Raw genomic sequence first — 22,575 nt, 5'->3', positions numbered from 1 at the left:
ATGCGAGAGGCGCCGTCCGCCCGGGAGACAGGGCGAGAGAGCCCAGCACTGCCGCCGCCGCCCGCCAGGCCCAGACGCCGCGGGAGGGCGGGAGGCGGAGCTAGCGGGGAGGGGCGGGGCGAGACGCGGCGCCGCCGCTAGCGGCCCCCCGGGGGGGACGAGGGGGAAGGGGCGGGGCAAGCGCACGCGCGGCCGCCGTGTCCTGTGTCCCGGCCCCGCCAGAGGCGGAGGACGGTCTCGCGGGCGGTGGGAGCCGGTGACGGCGGCGGCGCGGGGGAAGGAAGGCTCTGGGGCCGCCCGCAGCGCCGCTGTACTGCTCCCTGCCGCCGCCCGAGCAGGGCGGCCCGGAGGCTCCGCTGGGGCCTAGCGGCGCGCCCCGCTGACAAGCCCCCACCCCACCCCGCCGCCGCCGCCGCCGCCCTCCCGCGAAATGGCGGTAGCGGCCGGATCTACATTTGTACGCTGACGCGACGGCGCGGTATCCCTCCGCACGTTAATACACAGGCACCCGCCCCGGTCAGCTGTCTGTCAGCCCCGGCCATGCCACCGGGACGGGAGGGCGGCATGACGCTTCCCCCCCCCACTTCCCCCCCGCCGGGCCGCGCAGGGGGCCGGGCATCGCCTGCCCCTGCGCTCGGCGTCGGGGCCCCTTCCCGCCCCCGGTTCCCTTGCCCGTGCCTGCGCGGCGGGCAGCGTTCGGGCAGCGGCGCGGTAGCGAGCGACGTTCCGGTGTTCTTCCGCCTCGGAATAACGCCAGCCGCTGACACCCCGTGCCGCAGTGGGGCGCGGAGCGCGGGAGGGCCTCGGCGGGAGCCCTGCAGCGAAGGGGTTCGCCCCTGTCGAAGTAGCTGCGGTGCTGCCGGTACAGCTAACGGCCCGCGCCTGCCCGGGAGAGGAGCGGCACCGACGGGGGGCGCAGGCCCGGTGTGAGAGTGACAGGCCTGGAAACGGTTTTGGGGGCACATACCAGTGAACCGCTCCGCGTTTGTCAGTATAGGGAAAAACCACCACCAAAGCGAAGGTACGGTAACACGGCCCGTCAGCACAAGGGCCGGGTTCGTCAAGTAATTACTTAGTTCGCCGTGATACCTTCGGTGACACTTGCAGCTCCCTGGGGGCTTTTGATTTTGTGCAGCACAGGTCAACAAATAGTTCTGGGCTGGGCTCCTTTTCTTCATAGTAATAAATTCTGTAGATTTATGCATAGTTGTGTACGTGGGGAAAGACCTCTATTCTGCTGCTGTGAAATAACAAGCAGAGAAGGACTGCTAGATTGCCCTTCTGTTGTAATGAGGATAGATCGTATTAATAAACACGGCATTTGCTGTCCAGGGAGTATGGATGTGTAATTAGCTAAATCCATTGCACTGAACTGAGTTTGCATTCATTATAGTGCCTTTACTGCACTACTGTTAGTTTTCCTGCTATCTAGGATACTAATTATTATTTGTCTGGAGAAGGCAGCGTATTCAGAAGACCTGATTGTGTAACAACTTGTTCAGTATGAATCTTGAGAACAGCCAACAGTGAATTAGGAGAGCAGTGCGCTTTTTTTCTTGCAATGCACTATTATTTTTTTTTGTTGTTGCTAAATAGTACTACAGAACTGTCACAGTTTTTTAGTGTTCCTGTCATGTGCAGGCTAGAGAGAAAAAAATGCCTTGTACTTGTAAAGCCCAGTTATCTTTCTGTGACCACCAAAACCATTCCCAGAAACTTCATTGCGTAGGCTTCCTTTTCTGCTTATTTTAATTATACTGAACAGCATATTCAAGAGGTGTAGTCCCAAACTATTTCATTCATGTTTTTATCATCTTAAGAATATTGCTGAAAAACACTGTGCTGTTCCTTGTCTGCTCTGGATTACAGATGCTATTAAACTGCTCCGAACTGCCAGCATGTCTTTCACAGACATCTTCCTCTGTCAATTGCTTACAAACTTCTTGAACTTTGTCATTACGGTTTGTCATCTCAGGAGATTTAGGCACTTAACAGTATTCCAGTTCTAAATTTTACATTATTATTTGAGATTAATATCCTCTAATGTGATTCTATTTTGATCTGGCTTGCGATTCGCATTTTACTACCTTATGAAAGGAATGAAGAACAGCACAAACATACAGTTGTTAGCATGTAATTTTCCCTGCTAATTTAAGACAACAGGAATTGTTAATCTGGTAAATAAAGTTTTGTTTGTGTGCCTTTCAATGGTCACGTGTTAAAATCAATATATCTATTAGCATTTGACCCCAAATAGAATTTGAAACGTATTGGATAGCTCTTGTTTCTAGCCATTGCTCAGAAACAGGTTTGCATATTTTGTTTTAGTATACCTGTTTAGACAAACACTTTATTACACTCACTGGTCTTTTTTTTTTTTTTTTTAAAAAAAAACCAAATCTGTCTATTTAAATACCTTTAAATACACTTGAGAAAAAGAGTAACAAATAATGACTTGTGTTGGAATGAAAACCAAGATGCACAGGCACAGTTCTGTGGTCATTTCTGCAAGTCACAACACACAGTCCTGTTTGGAGAACATTATGCTTCTCACCCTCAATTGTGAGACAAAAATCATGTATTTTCCTCTCAGCATTTAGAAATAGTTTTTACTTCAGTAGGTATTCTCAGGCAAGTAAGGCCTTGTAACCTTAATATATCAATGTGACATACACAAAGAGTTTCTCACATTTACCATATGCAGCAGGTGTGCTCTATCGCTACTCGCACTGACACCTCAGAGTAATATAAAATGCAAGAAGCACAGATGATAGTTACTGAATATGGGTGTTCCAACTTATTGTGGAACTACCCAGTCTATTTGGGTTTGCTTCATTGTAATTTCATTTTTGAAGCTAATCCTCAGAAGTGGCTGAAGAGAGGTATTACCATGTCTAATCCTCACACAGTAGTGGAGTTTGGTTAGATCTTCAGAGGTTTATTATGCAAAATAGCTCAGTAGATGTGGCACGGTAACAAACAGTTTGCACAAAAATACTGAGAACAGACCAGCTCACTTAACTCCATCTTTCAATGTTGTTTGCTTTTTCCAGTACGGCATTACAGGACCCTGTGCAGCCAAGTGGTCAGTGATGTCCGAAGGCTGAATTTGCCAGTCCATTTCAGCTGCTTTGTGGTGGTTGGGGAGCAAGCATGAATGGAGATTGCCTTGATATATTGTTAGAGCACTTCCCTTCCCCTCAGCATAGAGGGGACTTAAGGGCAAAGCAGCCCAGCCTTCGTTTAAAGGTTAGTGTGGTTTGCTTGCACATCAATGTCAGGTTTTCACTTCCGCTTGCCTGAGATGAGCCATTTTAAAATTTTGAGCATGCTATTCTACCTGTCTTTAAAACAGGTGGAGCAACCAAGCACCCTGGACACCAAGCAGCATTCCATACAGTATGTTTCATGTATCTGAGAGGAAGGAGGGGAAACATGACACAAAATATTTCCAAAAAGATCTTCATTCTTACAAAATAAAAAAATTACTTCAGCAAAAGCAAGACATCCTTCTTATTAGTCCATCCAGTAGGTCATTATTAGCTCCTGTTTGGAGGAGACAAAACACAACAGCTTCTGCTGCTGGAAGACAAAGCGCTAAGATGAACAACAACAGCTGCTTCTCCCTGTTTGCATGTATTACCAGGTCTCAATTTTCTCTTCAGCATCCTGTCCAACTTGTTTTTCCTTTAATTATCATAAACCAAGCTTGTAGTCAAATCTCTCTTTTAATCTGAGCAAAACTCACCTTATTGGGAACCCTTTTGATTCAGTGGAGACCACAAGGAATAAGATCACAGAAGAAAGCTGATATAATAAGATTTTCCATTAGCTTTTTTTAACACAACAAACAAAAAGGCTGAATTTGCCAATCCAGGTGCCATTATGTGACAATGGAAGAAAAACAGGTTTGGGGATGTCATTGGGTTCCACCTGATCCGCGTTTTAAATACCAAAGACCAGCAGCCCTTCCTGTGTAGCTGGGGGCTTCCCCCTTTCAAGAAGGATTGCAAGGTCATAGTTACAGCCTTTGTACTGTGTGCTGTTTCCCTGGCTGTTACATCTGGGACCATTATGTCTCCTTCTGTTAGGAAGAAGAGGTAGCAAAACCCTTTAGCAGCTGGAGTCTAGCCCAAGGTCAACACGTTAAGCACCAGATAGCTTTCTAAGGAATATGAGACAAAAGGTAACTTTTTGTCTTAATATTCCAACGTGGCAATTTTTCATCTCCCATTGTTTCTTCAACAGCTTCTCTGCCATTCTCACTGAAACAATTTCCAAGCTATTCCACATTTATTTTGTATAGTAGTGCTTTTTGTCTCACTGCTAGGTCATCGGGCAAAACACCGAGTCCCTGCATTAAGCCATTTTAATTTGTTGCAGGTCTAGTCAGGGAGTTGTAAGATCTAATGTTTAAGTCCACGTATGAGTCCCAGTGAAAAGCTAGAATGCTTTTTTGAATAACGGCATGCTAAAGTTTCATGACTTGCAAAGGTCTTGTGGGATTCACAGAATATAAAATACTGCAGTAACTCACACTGAGATCAACAGACCAAAGTTCCCCACAAAATTTTCCAGTCTTCAGGATTTTGTTTAGCGCTTCATTGTTTAGCACTTTTTCAGTTAATGAATATTTTTCTTTTCTCTTGAAATCCTTACAGAAAATAAGAGCTACTTTAAAAGAAGAAAGTTTTAACAACATAAAATTCATTGTTTTTTTTGCAGACCTCAACAACAAAAATCTCTGAAAATTGCTACAGACTATGTATTAGTATTCATAAAGAGTATTCATTTTTTCCCAGCAAAACTACCATTTGATCTACAGGAGATACTCCTTTCAAGTCAGCAGCAGTTTGTGTCAACAAGAATGTTCATTTTCAGTACTGATTCAGCCCTACGGATGTTGAAGCATAAAAGTCAAGATGAGCACATGCACGGCATAATTACGATGCCAATTTTGAAAAATGAAAAGTTTTTTTGTCATGCAGTTAATAACTACCTTTGTTTTCTTCTTTCATATTAATTCTTTACATTCCTGAATAAACATAGATAATGTAAATATACATGGCAAAACAGCATCTTAAAATAGGGGTGTGAAGGGCCAAGCAATTAGTCATAGTTGCTAAAAAAAGGTAACAGGCAGAATTCAGCAGATGAAACCCCCTCTCTGGAGCAAATCAGACTTTTATCAGTTTCAGTAGGGCAGGGAACATCAGTTGGAGATTTCTTCAAAAAGGTGTTTAGTGGTGACCTACTTTACCCCATCCCTTTGGAAGTAGTTGCTTTTCCTTGTTATACCTGTTTTTTGACCCCTCAGGCTGTCTTCAGCCTGCACGCTAAGTCTGTAGGAGTTAACACTGTGACCAAAAATGACCAAGCTCGTACAGCAGTTTTCAGCAGTACTTAATTTGGTCTGTTGTGTTTACTACAGGAGACATCAAAGGACTGTCTGAAGCTCTTTCAAGATATGTCTATTTTTATTACTTTGACATAATTGATTACTAGTCCGATTTGGACCATCCTAATTCGATTGCTCCTCCAGTGCTTGTTCCGGGATGCAAATGTACTAAGTAAGCCATAACCTTTGAGGTGTGTTTAACAGATGATTTGACCAGTGTACCTAATACACTATAAAAGTTGCTAATCTAGATAAAATGTTATGGATTAAAATTAATTATTCAAACAGGCTAGCTAACATATTTCACAGCATCCCTAGTCAGACTTCTCAACATGCTGCATTGATTGATTTCAAGTGTACGCTTCCATTCTCCTGGCTTGCTACATGCTGAGTATCATTTTCATTGTTTGATTAGAGTTACAGGAAATTAGTTAGCCTGAGCTAATCAGGACACTGATAGCGTACTTTATACTGACGTATAACCGCCTCTTATCTTAGGTTTCCCCACAGAGACCAGCTGGTGTTTCCGCAAGATCTGGAGCAGGGACCCTCTCTGAGTTAGGAGCCATAGTACCACTGACTTCCTAAATGACCTGCAGCAAACTAACTTTCTTGGCCATTCCCCCTTCTTCTGAGGCAGTCCTGCTGGTGAATCATTCACATATTTGTAGCTAAATAAATATTACACTTCAGCAGAGGTAGCAGGTTGACTTTCTGTCACTCTTCATTTAGAGGCTGTTCTTCCTTGTAGAACGTTCTCTCCATTTCCCCCCATTCTGTTTTATACAAAATAATGCTGTTTCCTGGGGAAATTATTACGTAGTCTTGTAGATTGCAGTGTTTTAACTGTTTGAGGCGGTATTGACCTAAGTTAAAATAATGACTTAAGTAAATAAGGAAGTCCACAGAAATACTTCAGGGATTTTTTTGTTTGTTTTGTTTGTCTTTGAACTGACAGGAGTATATGCTGTGAATTTAGACAGTGGATTTAACTAGCCTACTAGGAGTTATTCCACTTTTCTTTTTGTCCTCAGTCTCACCTCTAAAGATGTAGCTGATCTTTTCAGTTTTTGGTATGTCCCAATTGACCATAAGATGTCTAAGAGCTTGTTTAGACCTCAAATATACAGGTAATTACAGCCAAACATATCTCTTAGAAGGAAGGAATATTATTCTTGTTGCTGTCATATTGTAATTCCAGAAATAGTTTTGATGACTCTAAATAACCAATACTGAATTTAGCCAGTTATTACACTGTTCATCATTATGGTTAGGGGGATGGATCAGGGCAGTATTTCTGACACACACAGTAGTCGTGAAGCATGGTTGTGTTGGCAAGCTGTTGAAAATTTCGCAAATTATAAAGCAAAGGAAACCTAGCTTCTGTACTCCCAGCAGCTTTTATTCTTCAAGATAAAGCATACTTTTCAGCCTTTCAAGAAATATTACATAGACCTGTCAGATTTACAAGCAATAGATGTTATTTTTTTTATAAAGACAACGAGGGCTGCAATATTTTTTTTTTTTTGCTTTGGATAATGGGACATCATCCTAAAAAAAAAAAACCCACTGAAAAATACTTGCTCGAGTTGGTAGTGTGATCCAAGATACTTATTTTCTCAGTCATAGCGATTTAAATTCAAGTTAATAGTGAAAAAGATAATTTCTTAGTCCTTCCTGACTATTTGGTGGCCTATGTTAAATGATTTTATGATCTCTGTTTAGCTCCCATATTAGAAAAACATACACTGCTGCAATTAGGCATGGAAGACTCAGGTACCTGGAGACTAAACGATACACTTACCCTTACATCATTCAGGATATTTGATGCTGTCAAATCATATTGGACAGGCAATTTGAGGGTCTATGTGCAGCATCCATTTCTACCGTACCTGTTTTCTGAATAAATATAACATTTCTGTCCCTGAAGCTGTGAAAATAACTCACAAAAAAGTGTAAAAAAACATTTTCATTCCTCTTGGGGAAGCAGTTTATAACGTACTCAAGCATATTAATAAATTAACTATAGACACCTATGACAAGACTAATTTTCAATAAAAGACTTTCTGCTCTGCAAAGAAGGGTCACTAGAACCTTTTCATAGTTTCCAAAAGCATTCTTCTAGCATGTTGTTAAAGGTGAATGCCCCTTAATTATCATGTATTTATTTTTCATGTAATTTTTTCCTTTCACAGTCATTAGGCTTACATTTTCTGTAAAGTAAGTTTTGTAAACTTGAGGTGATATTTTTGTATCCTACTTTTTGTGTTGGTTGCTTTCTCTGCTGATTCAAAGGAAAAAAAAATACATTTTTGAAAAAATCAGTTTCACAGACCTTACAGCTTTCTGTACTGAAGTACAGAATTTATATAAAATTCTGGCAATATCTTGAAAAGTAAGTGAGGAAGTAACTTACAAATCTTCTAGATAATAGCCAACTACCTAGATCTGGAGGTGTGCTGTGTTATAGCTGACCTGCGGGCCAGAGGACAGGAACTGCCTGGAAAAAAATAGAAAAGAGAAAGCATTACTAAGGCATAAAAGAGGCTGTATTAATCTTATTTACCTGCTGTAGTACTATTCTGTCATTGCCTTGGAATCAAGATAGCCACTTTTCCCCTGCTTTCATCTCCATCCATTATACATGTATTTGTTGTCTGAAACTGAAGAGGCATAGTGTTTTGTTTTGGGTGGGTTTTTTTTTTTTTGTTGTTTTTTGTTTTTGTTTTTTTCTCCTTCTCTTTATTCTTGTGAGATGACAGAGAAGGAGTATGGGTTACTGTCAATGCCAGACCTGGCTAACTTTGAAAAGGGGAGAGAGGCTCAGAAATTTCCACAGAGCTGTTGCTACACAGCAGCCTAGACAGGAATGATAAACTGCTGTTTTACTGCAGTGTCAGTGGGCATCATGACACAGGAAGAACTTAAGAGCAGAGTGCAGTCATATTGCAGAGATCATGTACTCTGTCCTCAGCAGGGGAAGCTGGTAGTTTTTCCTGTGCTATAATTAGCCACTGCCAACAAATGCACATTACGTCACAGGAATTAGTCTTGTGGCATCTCACCTTTGCCTTTCAAAATAAAGGAAGCCTCTTTCAGTGACAGCTATTACTCCAAGGGAGTAAAGCGCTAAGGGAAAAAAATTACCTCTAGTTGCCTGGTCAAGGATATAGAGTCTTCACTGACAGCAAAGATCAACGCAGTTTAAAAGGGAATGGTGAGTGGTCCCCTACTGAAAATACATTGACATCTGTATAGCTTCTGTTCCCTGGAATTGCCGTCATAAGACAGCAGCTTGTAGTGTTTTGACAGTGGCTTTACTTTGTGACTATTCATTTAGCAGCATGTACTTCCCAGATTGTTGGCTTTGTCCTCTGTAGGTCCTTTAGCGTAGGGAAGGATGTATCTGTTCTCTATCACTGCAGCTTCCTCCCAGGGGACAATCTGGGGATTTTGCAGCCTGGTTTATTACAACAAACCAGGCAGAACCTGCACAAATCAGTAATGTATCTAGTCTTATATGAATGAACATATTAGTGAATCCTAAGGATACTTGTTCTGATCTGAGTAAAACCATTGTGAATTAGCAACTCATTAGAAGCCAATAAAGTTCCAAAACTGTGCAAGTCTGTACATGACCAGCGATCAGTCTGGATCCTCATGAGCAGCACATACCAGATCAGCTACCTAATGGGGACTGAAAGACCGGATGATTCATGTAATGGGTCAAAATTTAAAACTCATTGCAATATTATGTTTACTGTGAAATTCTGCATCATTAGTTTTGCTTGACTGATATTACTTACAATAGTTTCACATCATATAACTTGTTACTTTCTATGTTTTAAATAAAGGCAGTTGAAATCACTAACAGTGTAATAGAGTGGATATTCATAGTTTCATCTTGTGTAATTTCTGCAGATATTATAGTAGCTGCAGAAATCACTGCTATGGACCAGTGCTAACCGTTGCAGTCCCACTCTGGAAACAACATACAATGTAGAAAGCAATTGACCTTCTTTTGGGGATAGCTAGGAAGTTAGCACTGAATACACCTATTCTTTCTTGAGTTGGGCTTTTCTTCAGCTTTGTTTCATATCCAACTCATGGGTAACATTTCCCACTCCCCAGCAGTAGCAGTCAGAAGAAGAAATTAAAATGTTAAACCTGTGGCTGAGAGATCAAATCACAGTATTTTTCTTGCATAAATCAAAACGGAGTCTGCTACTCTGTTCACTCACGCACAAAGTTGTCATGTTGGAACTTGATCCAATTCTTAGAAATCTTGGAATTTTTCTTTACATTCCTGTTTTCATTCTTTTCACATATTAATTTGCTACAATCTGCAGCAATAAACAGCATCCTAAGCCACAGGGAATTTTAAAATTCAACAATAATGCAGGCTATTAGTAGGACACTGCAGTTACTTAGGCAATTACAATAGCGCTTGCTTTCAAAACATAAGTTACCTTGTAAAATTCTTGGACATTAGTTAGATTGGAAAGTAATATCATACTCCTTTAAGCAGTAATTTTATAATAATGAAAATTCTGCTATCACAAAATTACCCTACTGATTCTATTATAAATGTGATTTGTTATCTTAGGTCACTTTTCTCTCAAACACTTTGCCCACCACAGAATAGTAGATATTTTCAATAAACACCAGCAGAAGCCACTTAAGATGCCAGGTCTCAGAGTCAAGTGAAAGCATGACACTCAGCTTTCTTCTAAAGGCAATTAATTAAGCCTCTAGATGCAAAACCAAGAAATTAAAACTTAACCTGCATGCAATGCAACTGCAACTTACTTGCAATGTTCATAAGCATAAAATGAGTAAAGTAACCTTACAGATATGGTTTTGTGGTTTATGTTTTTCAGCCAGTCTCCTTATTTTTTGAGATCCAATTATTTAATAGTTGGGTGTTGATAGTGCTCCATAACTAACTGGTGGAGACATTGTATGAAATCAATCAGTTTCTACAGCACTTCTGAAGTGTAATGATTTTTCTTGCTTTTGGGGAAGTGGGAGAGATCTTTGCATACAGCAGGAACAGCAGCTAATCAAACTCCATTGTGAAATGATTCGAATAGAAAGGGAGAGATCTAGCTTCCTCCTAGACAGAGGCTTGTGTCTGCTTATCACAGAAGCCAGCCCTTTGGTGACAGGGCAGTTTTAGTTGACAATGGTACTTTTGCCTGCTGCAGAGATTATTCCAGGCAGTCAGTATGGAAAATGGCAATGCCCACTCCAAGAAAATGGTTTTAACACCACAACACATTCTGTTGATAGAAAAGCTCATTACCGTGAAAGAGTGTTCAACAAATTACTATGCTGCTTAGGCTTGTTTTAGAGATGGAAGGACTGTGTGTCTGCTACCTCAGAACCTTTTATCTTTTATTCTTACTTGGTAAAATAAAATAAATAAATATAATTTATAAATGTTCTTTTCCTTTTCAAATCTTAGGGTTCTAGACAGACTGGTAAGTACTATCTCATTTTACAGCTGAATTAAAGGGACAGGGAAATCAAGCAATTTTGGAAGGTAAAAAGATGAACACAACTAGCTTCTTTTCACCTATGTTCCCTCTGTTGGACCAGGACCAACCAGCTTGCAGATGCTGAAGGCAACTCTTATTTCTACTGTGAGCAGACCAATGCAGCTATATTGTAGTGATATTATGCTTAGCAGAATAAATTCTGCCAAATGTGATCTGCATCAAACTTTTCTACCATTCTCATCAAAGCCTGCATAGTAAGTTAATTGGGCTGGTTCTCTTTTGGGCTGTGTTTTGGGAATTCCATGTAAAAGACCTGAGCTAGCACTAACTATGTAGATCTCTTCATGGGGGCTCCATGCTCTATCTTATCTGTAAAGTTCTTGCTAAATAAAAAAATCCCAGTGACAGAGGATACTTACTGCTGAAAGCAATAATCATATTTTGGTATCAGTGACCCAGGTTCTATTCAAGTGTCTATGCTTGGGCTTTTTGTGCTGTTATTTTTATTTCAGCAACTCCTGCATATCCTACCCAATACCAGAGTTTCAGTGGCCAAATTCAACATGAAACACGTAAGCAGAGGCAATCTCTACTTTTTAACAGTTCACAAACTGAAGCTAAATATGCAAGAATGAATTGATGCATATTATGCCCCCTCAAGAAAGCCAGAAAACTTTCCAGATACCCAACAATACTCAGATTTGAGGCAAAGCTGAAAAGGATCCTGATAAAATCCTGAAGAAGCAATCTGCCTGTGGAGTAAGAATGTCCACATAGGGTGTTAAATGTGTGTAATTGAAGGAAGATGTCACAACTGCCTAGTAAACCTCCTGATGTTGACTAGACTTAAGTGCTGACCTCATAACGTGGTCCCTGAAGATGGACTACTGTATAAAATGCTGTTCCTTTCTGCAAAACTGAGCAAGCCTGCAGCTTACGTTTCTCCTCTTAAGTCAAAGAGGAAGTCTGCAGTCAAGTTGGAGAGTGAACATACATCTCCTGAGCTCCAGTTCGAAGTGGATTTCTATAGACTATAATTTGCCTTCCCTCCAGTCAAGAATCTCAGACAGCCTTCATTTTCTTTACAGTTTTTCCGTAATCTATGACTTCAGCCTTTCATATACCGAAACCATTTGTGACTCATGTGAACTGATACCTGTGCAGACAGGCGAGGCGCAGTGAGAATGGCTCCTCTCTGCAACATGTGCAGATTGTCTAACTGTGCCGAGTGGAGCACTGATCAAAGGCAGCACAGTGGGGCTCAGCAGCTTCAATGAAATGTCAGCTGTGCTCCCAGTATCACAGCTAGCATCCAGAGAAGACTGGAAGAACAGAAGAAAGGGAGGAGGGAAGGACAGAGGCTCTCAACCTCAATGTGAAGCTGTTCGATTTAGCGCTGGAGGATTTACCTTATTTATCTTCAGCCTTATGTATTCTTCCCTCACGAAGTTTCACAAACAAGGTTACATCATGACATCTGATGTGTAATCTTTACAGAATAATCAAGCATTTTTCTCTTTCATTATCATGTCTAATAGCAGACATTTGCCTACACAAGAAGGAATCATATTAAGACATCAGACGTAGTCATTACAAGGATAAACTTAGCTGAGGTAGGGAACTAAAATACTCTGAGATCACAGGAATATTCTCACTAGCTAAAGATGATGATTCATCAGGAAATGTTAATGCAGGGTCACAGGCAGAATAGTAATATTCAGGCCAGAAGCACAAACAAGCTGGATTTGTTTGTCTTAAACCTAGATTCCAGTATTTGTTTTTTTGCCTTAGTTCTTTATCGTGATTTTAACTTTTGGTTAAGATTGTCCTAAACTGATCATTCAAGCAAACTAGTGAGAGAGATCTAGTACTGGGTTTGCATATCCTAGTCAATACGAGGCAAACATGACTGCCGAGTAGATTCAGCCAAAGACAGACCAGTGGGTTCATGTGACTCAAGAAACACCTATAATTACTCTTTCATTGCTTTGCCGAACCCTATTAACTTACCGCCAAAATTCTCAATTACCAATTCTAGGCTGGCAGAAAAAGCACACATACGATGTGGTTTCCATACAATGAAAGAAGTGAGAGAACTGTACTCCAGTCAAGATCACATAAGGAAGGAGATATGTTTTCTAGACGAATTGCACTGTTTCAGCTCTCCTGAAGATGCTTGTGCTCTATGCTATATACTATTAGCATTCGATAGATTCACTCACAGTAGCAAAGCATCTCAAACCAAATGGCACTGGACTCGTGACCAAGAGACTAATGCACAAGTTTTCAGGTCTAGCTGGATTGTCTAAATTGACCCAGAATGGCTGCATACTTCCCATTTTTTCACCAGCTATACAGGGGCAATTTTCTATGCCAAAATGACCAGTTTCTTTGACATAAAATTAATTAACATGCTCAGAAGTTGAGCTTCTTCGCATATACTATTGCCAAACACGAGGCAGACTGGCCTCTCCTTGTAATATTAAACCTCCCAGCACTCACGTTATCCCACCTCTGAAGAGTTACGACACCATATGAAAAACTTCATTCACATGAAGAAAAATCTGCAGTCTTTTACTTTAATATTTTTAAAGACCGTCGACATGAAACACAACTTCAACACAGGGTGACGACAAGTAATATACAGCCTGTAAATCATACCCCACCCGTTATTACAGCCCCACTCCCTCACCGCCCTAGCTGTACCTTCGAGGAGGCCTGCGTGAGGCGAAGTGAGGCCCAAGCGAGCGGCCGGACTGCACCACAGACCCGCAGGCCACACCACAGACCCGCAGGCCACACCACAGACCCGCAGGCCGGGCGTTGCCCCCCTCGCCTCAGGAGAGCGGCTGACCGAGGAGGCGCCTTCCCGGCTGTTAACGGCCGCGGCGCCCGCGCCCACCGGCCCCGGGGCCCGCCGGGCTCCACGCGCGCCACCGCCCCCTCCGCGCCGTAGCCGCCGGCAGCGCCCCCACGCGGCGCCCGCAGGCAGCGCGGCCCGAGCGCGGGGAGTGGGCCGTGCCTCTGCGCGCATGCGGCGCCCCGCCCCGCCCCGCAGCGCGTGCGCGGCGGGAGCAGCCCGGGGAAGCGCGCGGGTGGCCGCGGCGGGGGCAGTTGGTGGCCGCGGAGCGCTCCCCCCCCCCCCCCCCCCCCGCCCCCGCCAGCCCCGAGGGCCGCCGCCATGGTGCTGGAGAGCCTGGCCCGCATCGTCAAGGTTCAGCTGCCCGCGTACCTCAAGCGCCTGCCGCTGCCCGAGAGCGTCGGCGGCTTCATCCGCCTCACAGGTAGGGGGGGCCGGGGGCCCGTACCCCCTTCCCGCCCTGCCGCCCCTCCGGCGCCGCGGGGGCGTGAGGGGTGCGGCGGGGCCGGCCGGGCCGTTGGCGCCTGCCTGGGCTGCGGCGCAGCCCCCGGGCCCGGCCGTGTCGGGCTGCTGCTGCTGCTTCTCGCCGCAGGCACCGCCGGCTTTGTCCCGGCCGGGCCAAACAAGTTACGCGTTACAGACGGGGCGGGCCGCAAACGTGGATCGCCGTTAAACCGCTTCAGCGGGGAAGTTACCCGACAAGACGTCGAAGATGCTCAGTGAGGTAGATGGTAACGGTCAGAGCCAAGTGTAGCCGTAGGGTAAAACGAACCGGGCTCCTCGGCTCGCTTGCTCTGTGCTTAAAACTTCTCTGAGCAAGTACCCGCAAGTCGGCGGCCGTGCACTTGAAGAAAATGGGATTTTAGCTGAAGGCCTAAACCACTGCCTTTTCATCTGCTTGAAGGGTTAGGGAAAGAGTCTGTACTGATTAAAACAAAAATAGAATCTGTTTCTGGGTGCCTCGTCCATACACAAAGTTAGGGTATTTTAGTTATGCTTATTGCTTAGTTATATTATAAATAATAGTATATTATTTTAGTTAATAACTTTCATAAGCATTTTCTGGGTGCAGGAGTGAAAGTGCTTTTTCATTAATCATAGCCCTATCACAGAGCAACCAAGAAAGAAAACTAAATGCTAGCAAATTCTTTAGGTGTTCATTGCATTTCAGTGCTTTGCCGACTGGAACTATCAGAGCTCAGGCTGGGTTGGGATAATACAGGCAGAACCTCAAGTAGTGTCAAATAACAAGATTAGTTTGGTGATAATAAGTAAGAGGAATGCTCTAACAGAAACTCTCTGGAAACAGAAAAAGTCTTAAAAAGTGTAGAATCAACCTTATATATTGATCTTGCTGCGTATGACTTTCTGCTGTATATGACTTTAATAGTGCTGGAAAATAATTTAATTTAGAACAGGCACAATTTATTTAAACCCAGGTTTGAGTACTTCTTTTTCCAGCATGTTTATGCTGCATGTAAACTTAAAACCCCATTGTCTTTCCCATGACATGGAAACCTGTTTTAAAGGAACTATTCTTTTCCCACAACTACTGTCTTATCTCAAAATGCTGTTAATGATATTTGCCAAATAGACAAATTCAGCTGCTAAAAAGTTGGGAGGAAGGGGATGCAATAAGCTACAGAACAGCGCAGCTTCTCATATTCCTAGCATTTGGCAGTTTCCTACTTTGTCCTTTTAACCGCAAGCTGTACTTAAAATTTGTTAGTTTAGTGATAGAGAGTTTAGTCTCTTCTTGCTTCACCTGTCCAAACACACATTTCTGTAACAGGATTATTTGTGCAGTCTCTGTATTTATTCATGCTACATAGCAGTGTATACGCTACACATATATGTATATACTATGTACATAATATAATTTATTCTGAAAGCCCTGGTCAGAACTTTCTTTTTTTAATAGCATGATCAGTGTGGGAGAACTGGTTTGCTGTCACATTATTTGCCCCATTGACAGGTACATCCTTGAATTTGGAGGGAGGGCAAGAAGCCTTAAGAGAAACCTTAAGTGGAGACCAAACGTGAAATGTCAGTCCCAAAAATATTAAACAAAGGTAGAAGGAGGAACTGAGTCAGATACTGCTTTTGACACCTGGTAGGATTTAATTACGTACCTGAAAAAATCCACTGCCTCTGTTTCTTGGTGATTTCTTTCACTGTCTTGTGCCAAACACTCTAAAAAGGGGAAAGAGATATAATTAAAAATACATAGCTATAAAGGCAACATTGTTACGCTTTTCTTTTTTTCAGCAGTCAGCTAGACTAGACTAATACCTGCTGTCATGCTTATATATCTTCCTCTTAGGGTGAATATGAATGAAAACAAAGGGAAAACCAGCAAAACTCTATAAGGTGCTTAAAGTTATGGCATAGGGTAAATGCAACATGGTGAGGCTTTTCAAAAGGAAATCCTAAGACGCCACATCCTAGGCACCTAAATTAAAAAATTATCTTCTCTTAGTGCTTAAAAATTACTGAAAGTCATTTAAACCTCATTGCTCATTGAAGAGTCTTGTACTTACCCTCAACTCAGGACTGCTCAGAACTGCTGCCAGTCAAAAGTTTAATCTGATAAAACCAAATTGTTTCAGCCAGTGCCACCTCTTCTGCATTGTTGTGGTGGTCTTCGTCTGTCCTGTCCTAAAGTCATAAGCCTCTAAGAGCAGGGGATTCCCCATTCTGGTAGTGACTTTGCAGCAGCAAATTATAGGATCGTATCTATTGAATTACCATTGCTGAAAGACAATGGTTAGACAATAGAGAAGATTAGATTAATATTCTTTTTTGTGTTTACTGCTACTACAAATGACAAAGGAGCATATTCTTTGGCAAATGACATACCAAAAGTGTCAAACATTTTTCTTTGCATTTTTTTGGAAAGTGGAAAATAATACTGATCTTGAAACATTAACGTGTGTTAGTATTTGTCCTTCGGTGGCATCTACTGAACTTAGGGGATCGGTACTATAAAACACTTGCTAGCATAAACCTTGTTTGCAAAGGCAGGCCAGAACCCAAATCTGGAACAGCGCAGTACTTTGCTTGTTAGCTTTTTTTATTGCTTCTATAAACCTTCCAGGCAGATGCAACTTCAGCTCCTGTAGTACATTAGCTGTAGAAACAACAGACCTTTTGTATAGGATATTGTATAGTGTACTGACCAAAAAATGTTGGCACACCTGTTGTCTGTTGTGTCCTCACCAAATCACGATGGAGAACTGCTTGCTTGGAGAGAGGAAGACCGTTAACACCCAGTAAAAAACTCCTGAATGTAAAAGCAATGAGGGAGGAAGGGAAGAATGTTTGACCTTGGATTTGAAAGTGGATATCTAAATTGTCGCACTGCTGCTGCTCGGAAGCCTCTTTCAGTTTCTTGTCATAGCTGCTTTACCCTTCCCTTCCCAAGTCCACTGAAATGAACAGTGTTGTCTCATGCCAGCATTGCTTTTTATCCTGGTACATGTCATTCAAACAGCATAGACACTCACCTCAAAATACCATGTGGTCAGAACTTCAAGGTTTATGTAAGAATCTAGGTGCAGGCTTATTTCTATAAAAATGACACAGTCCTGTGTGGGCTCTCTTACAGTTGGCCTACATGTTAAAAGGGACTTGCATGTAACAAGTTGCCGGGCAGGAAGAGTACAGTTTTGTGGATCATCAGTTACAGTACTGAGGGAAAGAAGGGTGATACCACAGTAACAACAGTCTTTAGAACCCATTTGAACTATGAATTTGACATCTGCAGAGTGGCTTGCTAACCTACGCATAGCTTCGGCTTGAAATTTATTTAAAGTGTGCTATGTTGCTGAAAGGACTGTCACCTGTCTACCTTCATAAGCTAATAGACATATTAAAGTGGTGTGTTGGAGTCCTTTGTGTTTAGTTTGTGTAGTAATGAGAACACCCTTAAGAGATCCAAGCAAACAACAGAAGACGGCATAGAACTGCTTATTAGTTCTGAAGAGAATGTAGTTGAGCAAGACGTTTGAATTTGCTTGAAGATTTTCATCAGTTTAGAGAATATTCAATCACAGTTCCAATCTTCATTTTGACAGGTAGCTAAGACTTGTTAAAATTTTGGCTTGCAGTTGAGCTGTTAATATAAGCTGCTGCTTTTGGGTCTGCATAGGGTGATTTCCACAGAAAATAGCTAAAACATAAAGTGAAAGATATCAAAGGAGTAATTGGTGAAAGACAAACAGGGACCACTTGCTTGGATTTGACTCTCAGTGGCTGGCCAGTCCCCTTCTGTTCAGTGTATGTGTTTATTATTTTTTGGACTTGTTACTGTTGGACTAAGGGTTAAAACAACTTCTCCTTGAAAATGTAACTGTGGCCTGTGGTCCATGGCCTCAGCTTCTTGGAGTTTTCTGGGCATTTCTGTTTCATTGATGTTCCTGATACTTTCCAGGACTTATCTTTGGGATTGGTCTCTGTCTAACACAAGTCAAGTTTGAAGACTAACCTCTTCGATACTCTACTCTCCATTTCTGGCTCCAAAGACTGCCGCTTCCCATGCAGCAGAACTGATAGAGAATCTCCAGAATCAATGTAATTGCTGAATTTTGAGTTATCAGCTGTGAAAACAGTATTGTGAATTGCCTTACATCTGCTTCAGAAAGGTATGAATGGCTTCAAAAACACAGAGCAGCTTACAGTTGTAGGAAGATACTGCATTAGTTTGGATGAAGCTTTTCTTGCGTTCCTGCCCACCCAGTCCAAAGATCCATGCCTTTTTTAATTTGTGACAGTATCTTGTCTCTCATGACCTAGAACATGGCCATGTTGATTTTTCAGTCTCAGAGTCTGAGCTTCTGGCAGTCTTTTGGCAATAACAAGTCAGTTTATGATTCGTGTACACATTGGTGTCATTGCGGGAGCTTTCCAGAGGCTTCCAGATGAGAAGTATGTAAAGGAATCATTGGCTAGTGAGGGCAGAACTTTTCATCAGCAGTTAGCATGATAAAAATATTTTAAAATAACCATCATAAATAATACCCTTGTACTTTCTATTCCTGTTTGTTTCTAATTTACTTTCTCAAAGGATACAGCTATTATGTTCCTGTTATAACCTGGTGGGCTTATCCAAATGTGTCTCCCATCGTGAGGTATCAGGGAGTTTCAAGCTGTATTAAGATGCCACTTGCTGTTTAGTTGCCTGTCTCTTTTAACAACATTTAATTCTGATGTGAGTCATTTCCTTTTTGTATGTCACTATTATCCCAGCTGTGTTCATTACACACTTGATAGGCTCCCAGCTTCTGGTTGTGGTGCACCTATTGGAATGTCTGTTCTGTCTTGGAGTTGAGTAGCGTTGTAGAGATCCACCTCTTTGCCACAGTTAGATACTAAATTTAGAATTTTTGTTTCACTAACCAAATGTTTTTCCTCTCTGACATTCCAAGTCAGTCCTTCATGTAAGGTCAGAAAGTACGTTTGGATTCTTGTTGATGGAACAGTAATGATAGAAAAGACAAACAGGCCCCACTGTCTAGGAAACTCAGTATTTTGTGTAACCAAAAACATTTAAGTATCTCAGTGTTAATTGTTATTATTTTAGGGCTTACAGCTTGCTGGAGAGACTGAGAAAAGAGCAACAGAGATTAGTCTATTGTAGTGACTCCTAGCAAATTCTGTCAGTTGTGCACTGGGACCGCTGCAAGTGCAGGTGTGGAAAGACTGCTGAAAGTTCTTGCAGTGCCTTTAGTTGTGGTGTATTCCCAGATAAATGCAGTAAGTGTGGCTTTCACGACAAAGCCTATATAAAGCTCAAAGAACATAAAACTAGTCCCAGAAAGTATTACATGGTGTACTTCAAGAAGATTCAAATTATTAAGAAAAAGCCACTGTGTTCTAACTGGAAAAGTATTAACACAAACACATGCTCTATTATTACAAATAAAATCAAGCTATACAGAATAATGTAACTTCTCAGAGGTACAACCTACCTAGCACCCTTAGTCTGCTCTTGCATTTCCTTTCTTGTATGTCTTAATCTTAAAAAACCCTACACCTGTACAACAGAATTTTGCTATGTTCTGATCCTAAATAATTTAAAAGAGGGACTTGATTACATTGTCTTGTCTTACAAAATGCTTGTGCAGCTGTTTGTTCTTCAGATCATTGCACTTCTGTTTCTCATTTTACAATGTTTTTAAACTCTTCCATTTCTGTATGAGTGTTCGATCTAATGTATTCTCTAAAAATTTAGAAAAATGCTCTCTCCTTTATTGCACCATGGTACTTGATTACACTGGAGTATTGTCAGCATGTTTTGCTGGGAAAGTGGATCCATCTTCAATATCTATAGATCTTAATGCCAGGTGCTGATGAATTTCTTAAAAAGTCCAGTAAGTTTTCTTTCAGCAACATATCTAGAAAATCTATCATACTTGAATCTCTTACCTGTACTTAAATGAAGTTCCTCAGCTTGGTAAAAAGCAGTTTTCTGTGGCTTGACATACCTTATCTCAGGACTTTTGTCTTTCTCTGTGTGTTGTAAAACTGATTGCAGATCTCTGAGCAGAGTGCTCTGAAAAATAAACAAGATTGGTGAAGGTTTTGCTAGTGCTTGTCTAATCTCTGTCATTTCTGCCAAAAGTTTCTAATAAAACTTGAAACAAAATTAAAAAGAAGCTAAAAAAACTGAAATAAAAATTGAATTATAAACCATACTGAATAGTTCTTCATATACAGAATGTTAAGATACTGGTATTGAATATACTAACTGCATATAATCATGCTCAGTTTACTAGTACAGTGCTGGTTTACCTTGGGTGAGCAAAACCCTGTAATTTTAGGGTTCGTCATTTAAGTATGTCTTTTATTTGTTTTGGATTTATTTCTTTTCCATTGAGTCATCTTCTAGAGTGTCAAAATTAAAGTTCATTTAAATCTTGGGAGTCAAATTTTTATCTTTGCTACAGTAAAGCACAGGTTTTAATCTGGCTCTTTACCCACGGAGTCTTGTTTGCTCTCAAGGGTCTTGCTGACTGAGCAACTTCATTCCCTACCCTAAGCCCAAGTCATCTGAGAGTAGTTGATGCTGCACTGTACTGTAGTGGTGTCAAGAGGCAATTTCAATTCCACCTGTATTTAGTTTCAGAATGGCTGCGGTTGTTGCCTTTCCTGGGTGTGCTGGCCCTGCTTGGTTACCTTGCTGTTCGTCCGTTCCTCCCCAAGAAGAAACAGCAAAAGGATAGCTTGATTAACCTCAAGATCCAGAAGGAAAATCCAAAAGTAGTGAATGAAATAAACATTGAAGATCTGTGCCTCACTAAAGCTTATTGCAGATGTTGGCGTTCTAAGACGGTAAGACACTTCGTGCTACTGCAGGATTAGAGATTAAAACTTGCATATTTTTATCGGTGCTTCAGTGGTGAATTGTGACATGTTGACCTGTTGCTTTTCTCTGGAGGTGAAATGTGTTCTTGGTTTTTGAAAATGGCGTGTTCTTTTTTTTTTTTCTTCTTCTCCACTGTAAACCTGTCTACATGCAGAATGAAACTGTAGAAACTTGTAAGAAACACAGTAGGGTTTTTCTAGAAACACAGAGCGACCATTTGTGAGTAGATTAAAACCAAGCAAGCCTTGTTTAGTATTTGGAAATACATTGCAACTAATTAAAGGTAACTACTCTGTTTTGCAAAAATAATGCTTAGAAAGTTGCTCATATTAGAATGAAAGTAAGGCTGAACCTGTGTTGGTGCGGGAGAGCATATCCTCATCTGGTCCAGAGCAGCCAGTGAATGACTGGTTTGGATAGTCCATATCCTCCAAATCAACTAGATGTATATGAGTGTTTTTCATCTACCCTCAATTTCTTTTGAATGTCCAGACTATGCTCTGTTTTTACTTCTCTGGACTGAATGCTTTCCTGTTTGTAACAAAAAAACCCTGGCCTGGACCTAAGACACCCTCTCAACTACTCTCACTTCAGACTAGTAATTTCAGCAAAGTATTTCATCTTTCCTTAAAACAGTACTTCCTGGTTGCAAGTGATTAAATCTATGAAGAGCACTTTTATTAGTTCTGCAATAAACCTTAAACCATTTGTGGTTGCGCTGGCTCCTTTGGTTGCTGTTCTTTCATGGAAGAGGCTTTGTCACTAACCTTGTGTCTAAGAACAGCTATTTTGGGACCTCACAGACTTAGTTACCTGTTAGCAGTGTTGTTTTTTTTTCTTTAGTAATGTGTCTTGTATCTGATAAGAGACAAGGAGTTTGACGGTGAAACGGTACATAGCAGGAGGAACTTGCAATGTTATCGAAGTGCTCTTGGCATAGGAGGAAATATAAAAACCACCATGCAGTTGCTGTACAGAGATTTACTAATTCCTTGTGTACGTTTTCTTCCAGTTCCCTGTCTGTGATGGCTCCCACAACAAGCACAATGAATTAACAGGAGATAATGTAGGTCCACTAATACTCAAGAAGAAAGAAGTATAGCAGATGCTTAATCCACTAGATCATGACTGATAAAATGTCTTTTTATACTGCTGTAGTTGCAAGGGACAGCATTTTATTGTGATTGGTATGATTTAGTCTAATGATTGATGTAGATTTCTTTTTGGAATAAACTGCATTTAGACAGTGTTAAATCTGTCACTGTTTCGATACTTCATTCTGAGAAGAATTATGTTTGCTTTGTAAAACTGTAACTATCTGTGTAAATAAGTAGTTTATTTCAACCATAAAATGACTTCCTACAATTCAGCCTTTCTTGTATGAACATGCAATTATAAAAATGTCACTATTTCCAAGTGACAGAAGCACACCTTTCTGTTGATTTTTTTT

The 22,575-nt window shown here is 41.4% G+C and overlaps 1 protein-coding gene and 2 long non-coding RNA genes across 3 annotated transcripts; 2 read left to right on the top strand and 1 right to left on the bottom strand.

Moving 5' to 3' along the window:
* The first annotated feature begins 210 nt into the window (after window positions 1-210).
* On the top strand, window positions 211-3,499 carry LOC308063551. The gene is made up of 3 exons (XR_013927981.1): window positions 211-457; window positions 3,054-3,249; window positions 3,356-3,499. It is a non-coding gene; the product is annotated as an uncharacterized lncRNA (long non-coding RNA).
* A 3,379-nt stretch (window positions 3,500-6,878) lies between these two features.
* On the bottom strand, window positions 6,879-13,965 carry LOC308063553. The gene is made up of 2 exons (XR_013927982.1): window positions 13,606-13,965; window positions 6,879-7,898 (listed from the first exon to the last, which is right to left on the bottom strand). It is a non-coding gene; the product is annotated as an uncharacterized lncRNA (long non-coding RNA).
* Window positions 13,954-22,555, top strand: CISD2 (CDGSH iron sulfur domain 2). The gene is made up of 3 exons (XM_080386649.1): window positions 13,954-14,183; window positions 20,880-21,091; window positions 22,138-22,555. Exons 1-3 carry the CDS (start codon window positions 14,081-14,083, stop codon window positions 22,225-22,227), a joined length of 405 nt encoding a protein of 134 aa, XP_080242775.1. The 5' UTR covers window positions 13,954-14,080; the 3' UTR covers window positions 22,228-22,555.
* Window positions 22,556-22,575: the final 20 nt, after the last annotated feature.

Source organism: Falco punctatus (assembly GCF_963210335.1).
Source record: "Falco punctatus genome assembly, chromosome: 1".
Classification (NCBI taxonomy): domain Eukaryota; kingdom Metazoa; phylum Chordata; class Aves; order Falconiformes; family Falconidae; genus Falco; species Falco punctatus.
This window is presented reverse-complemented; position numbering and strand designations above follow the sequence as displayed.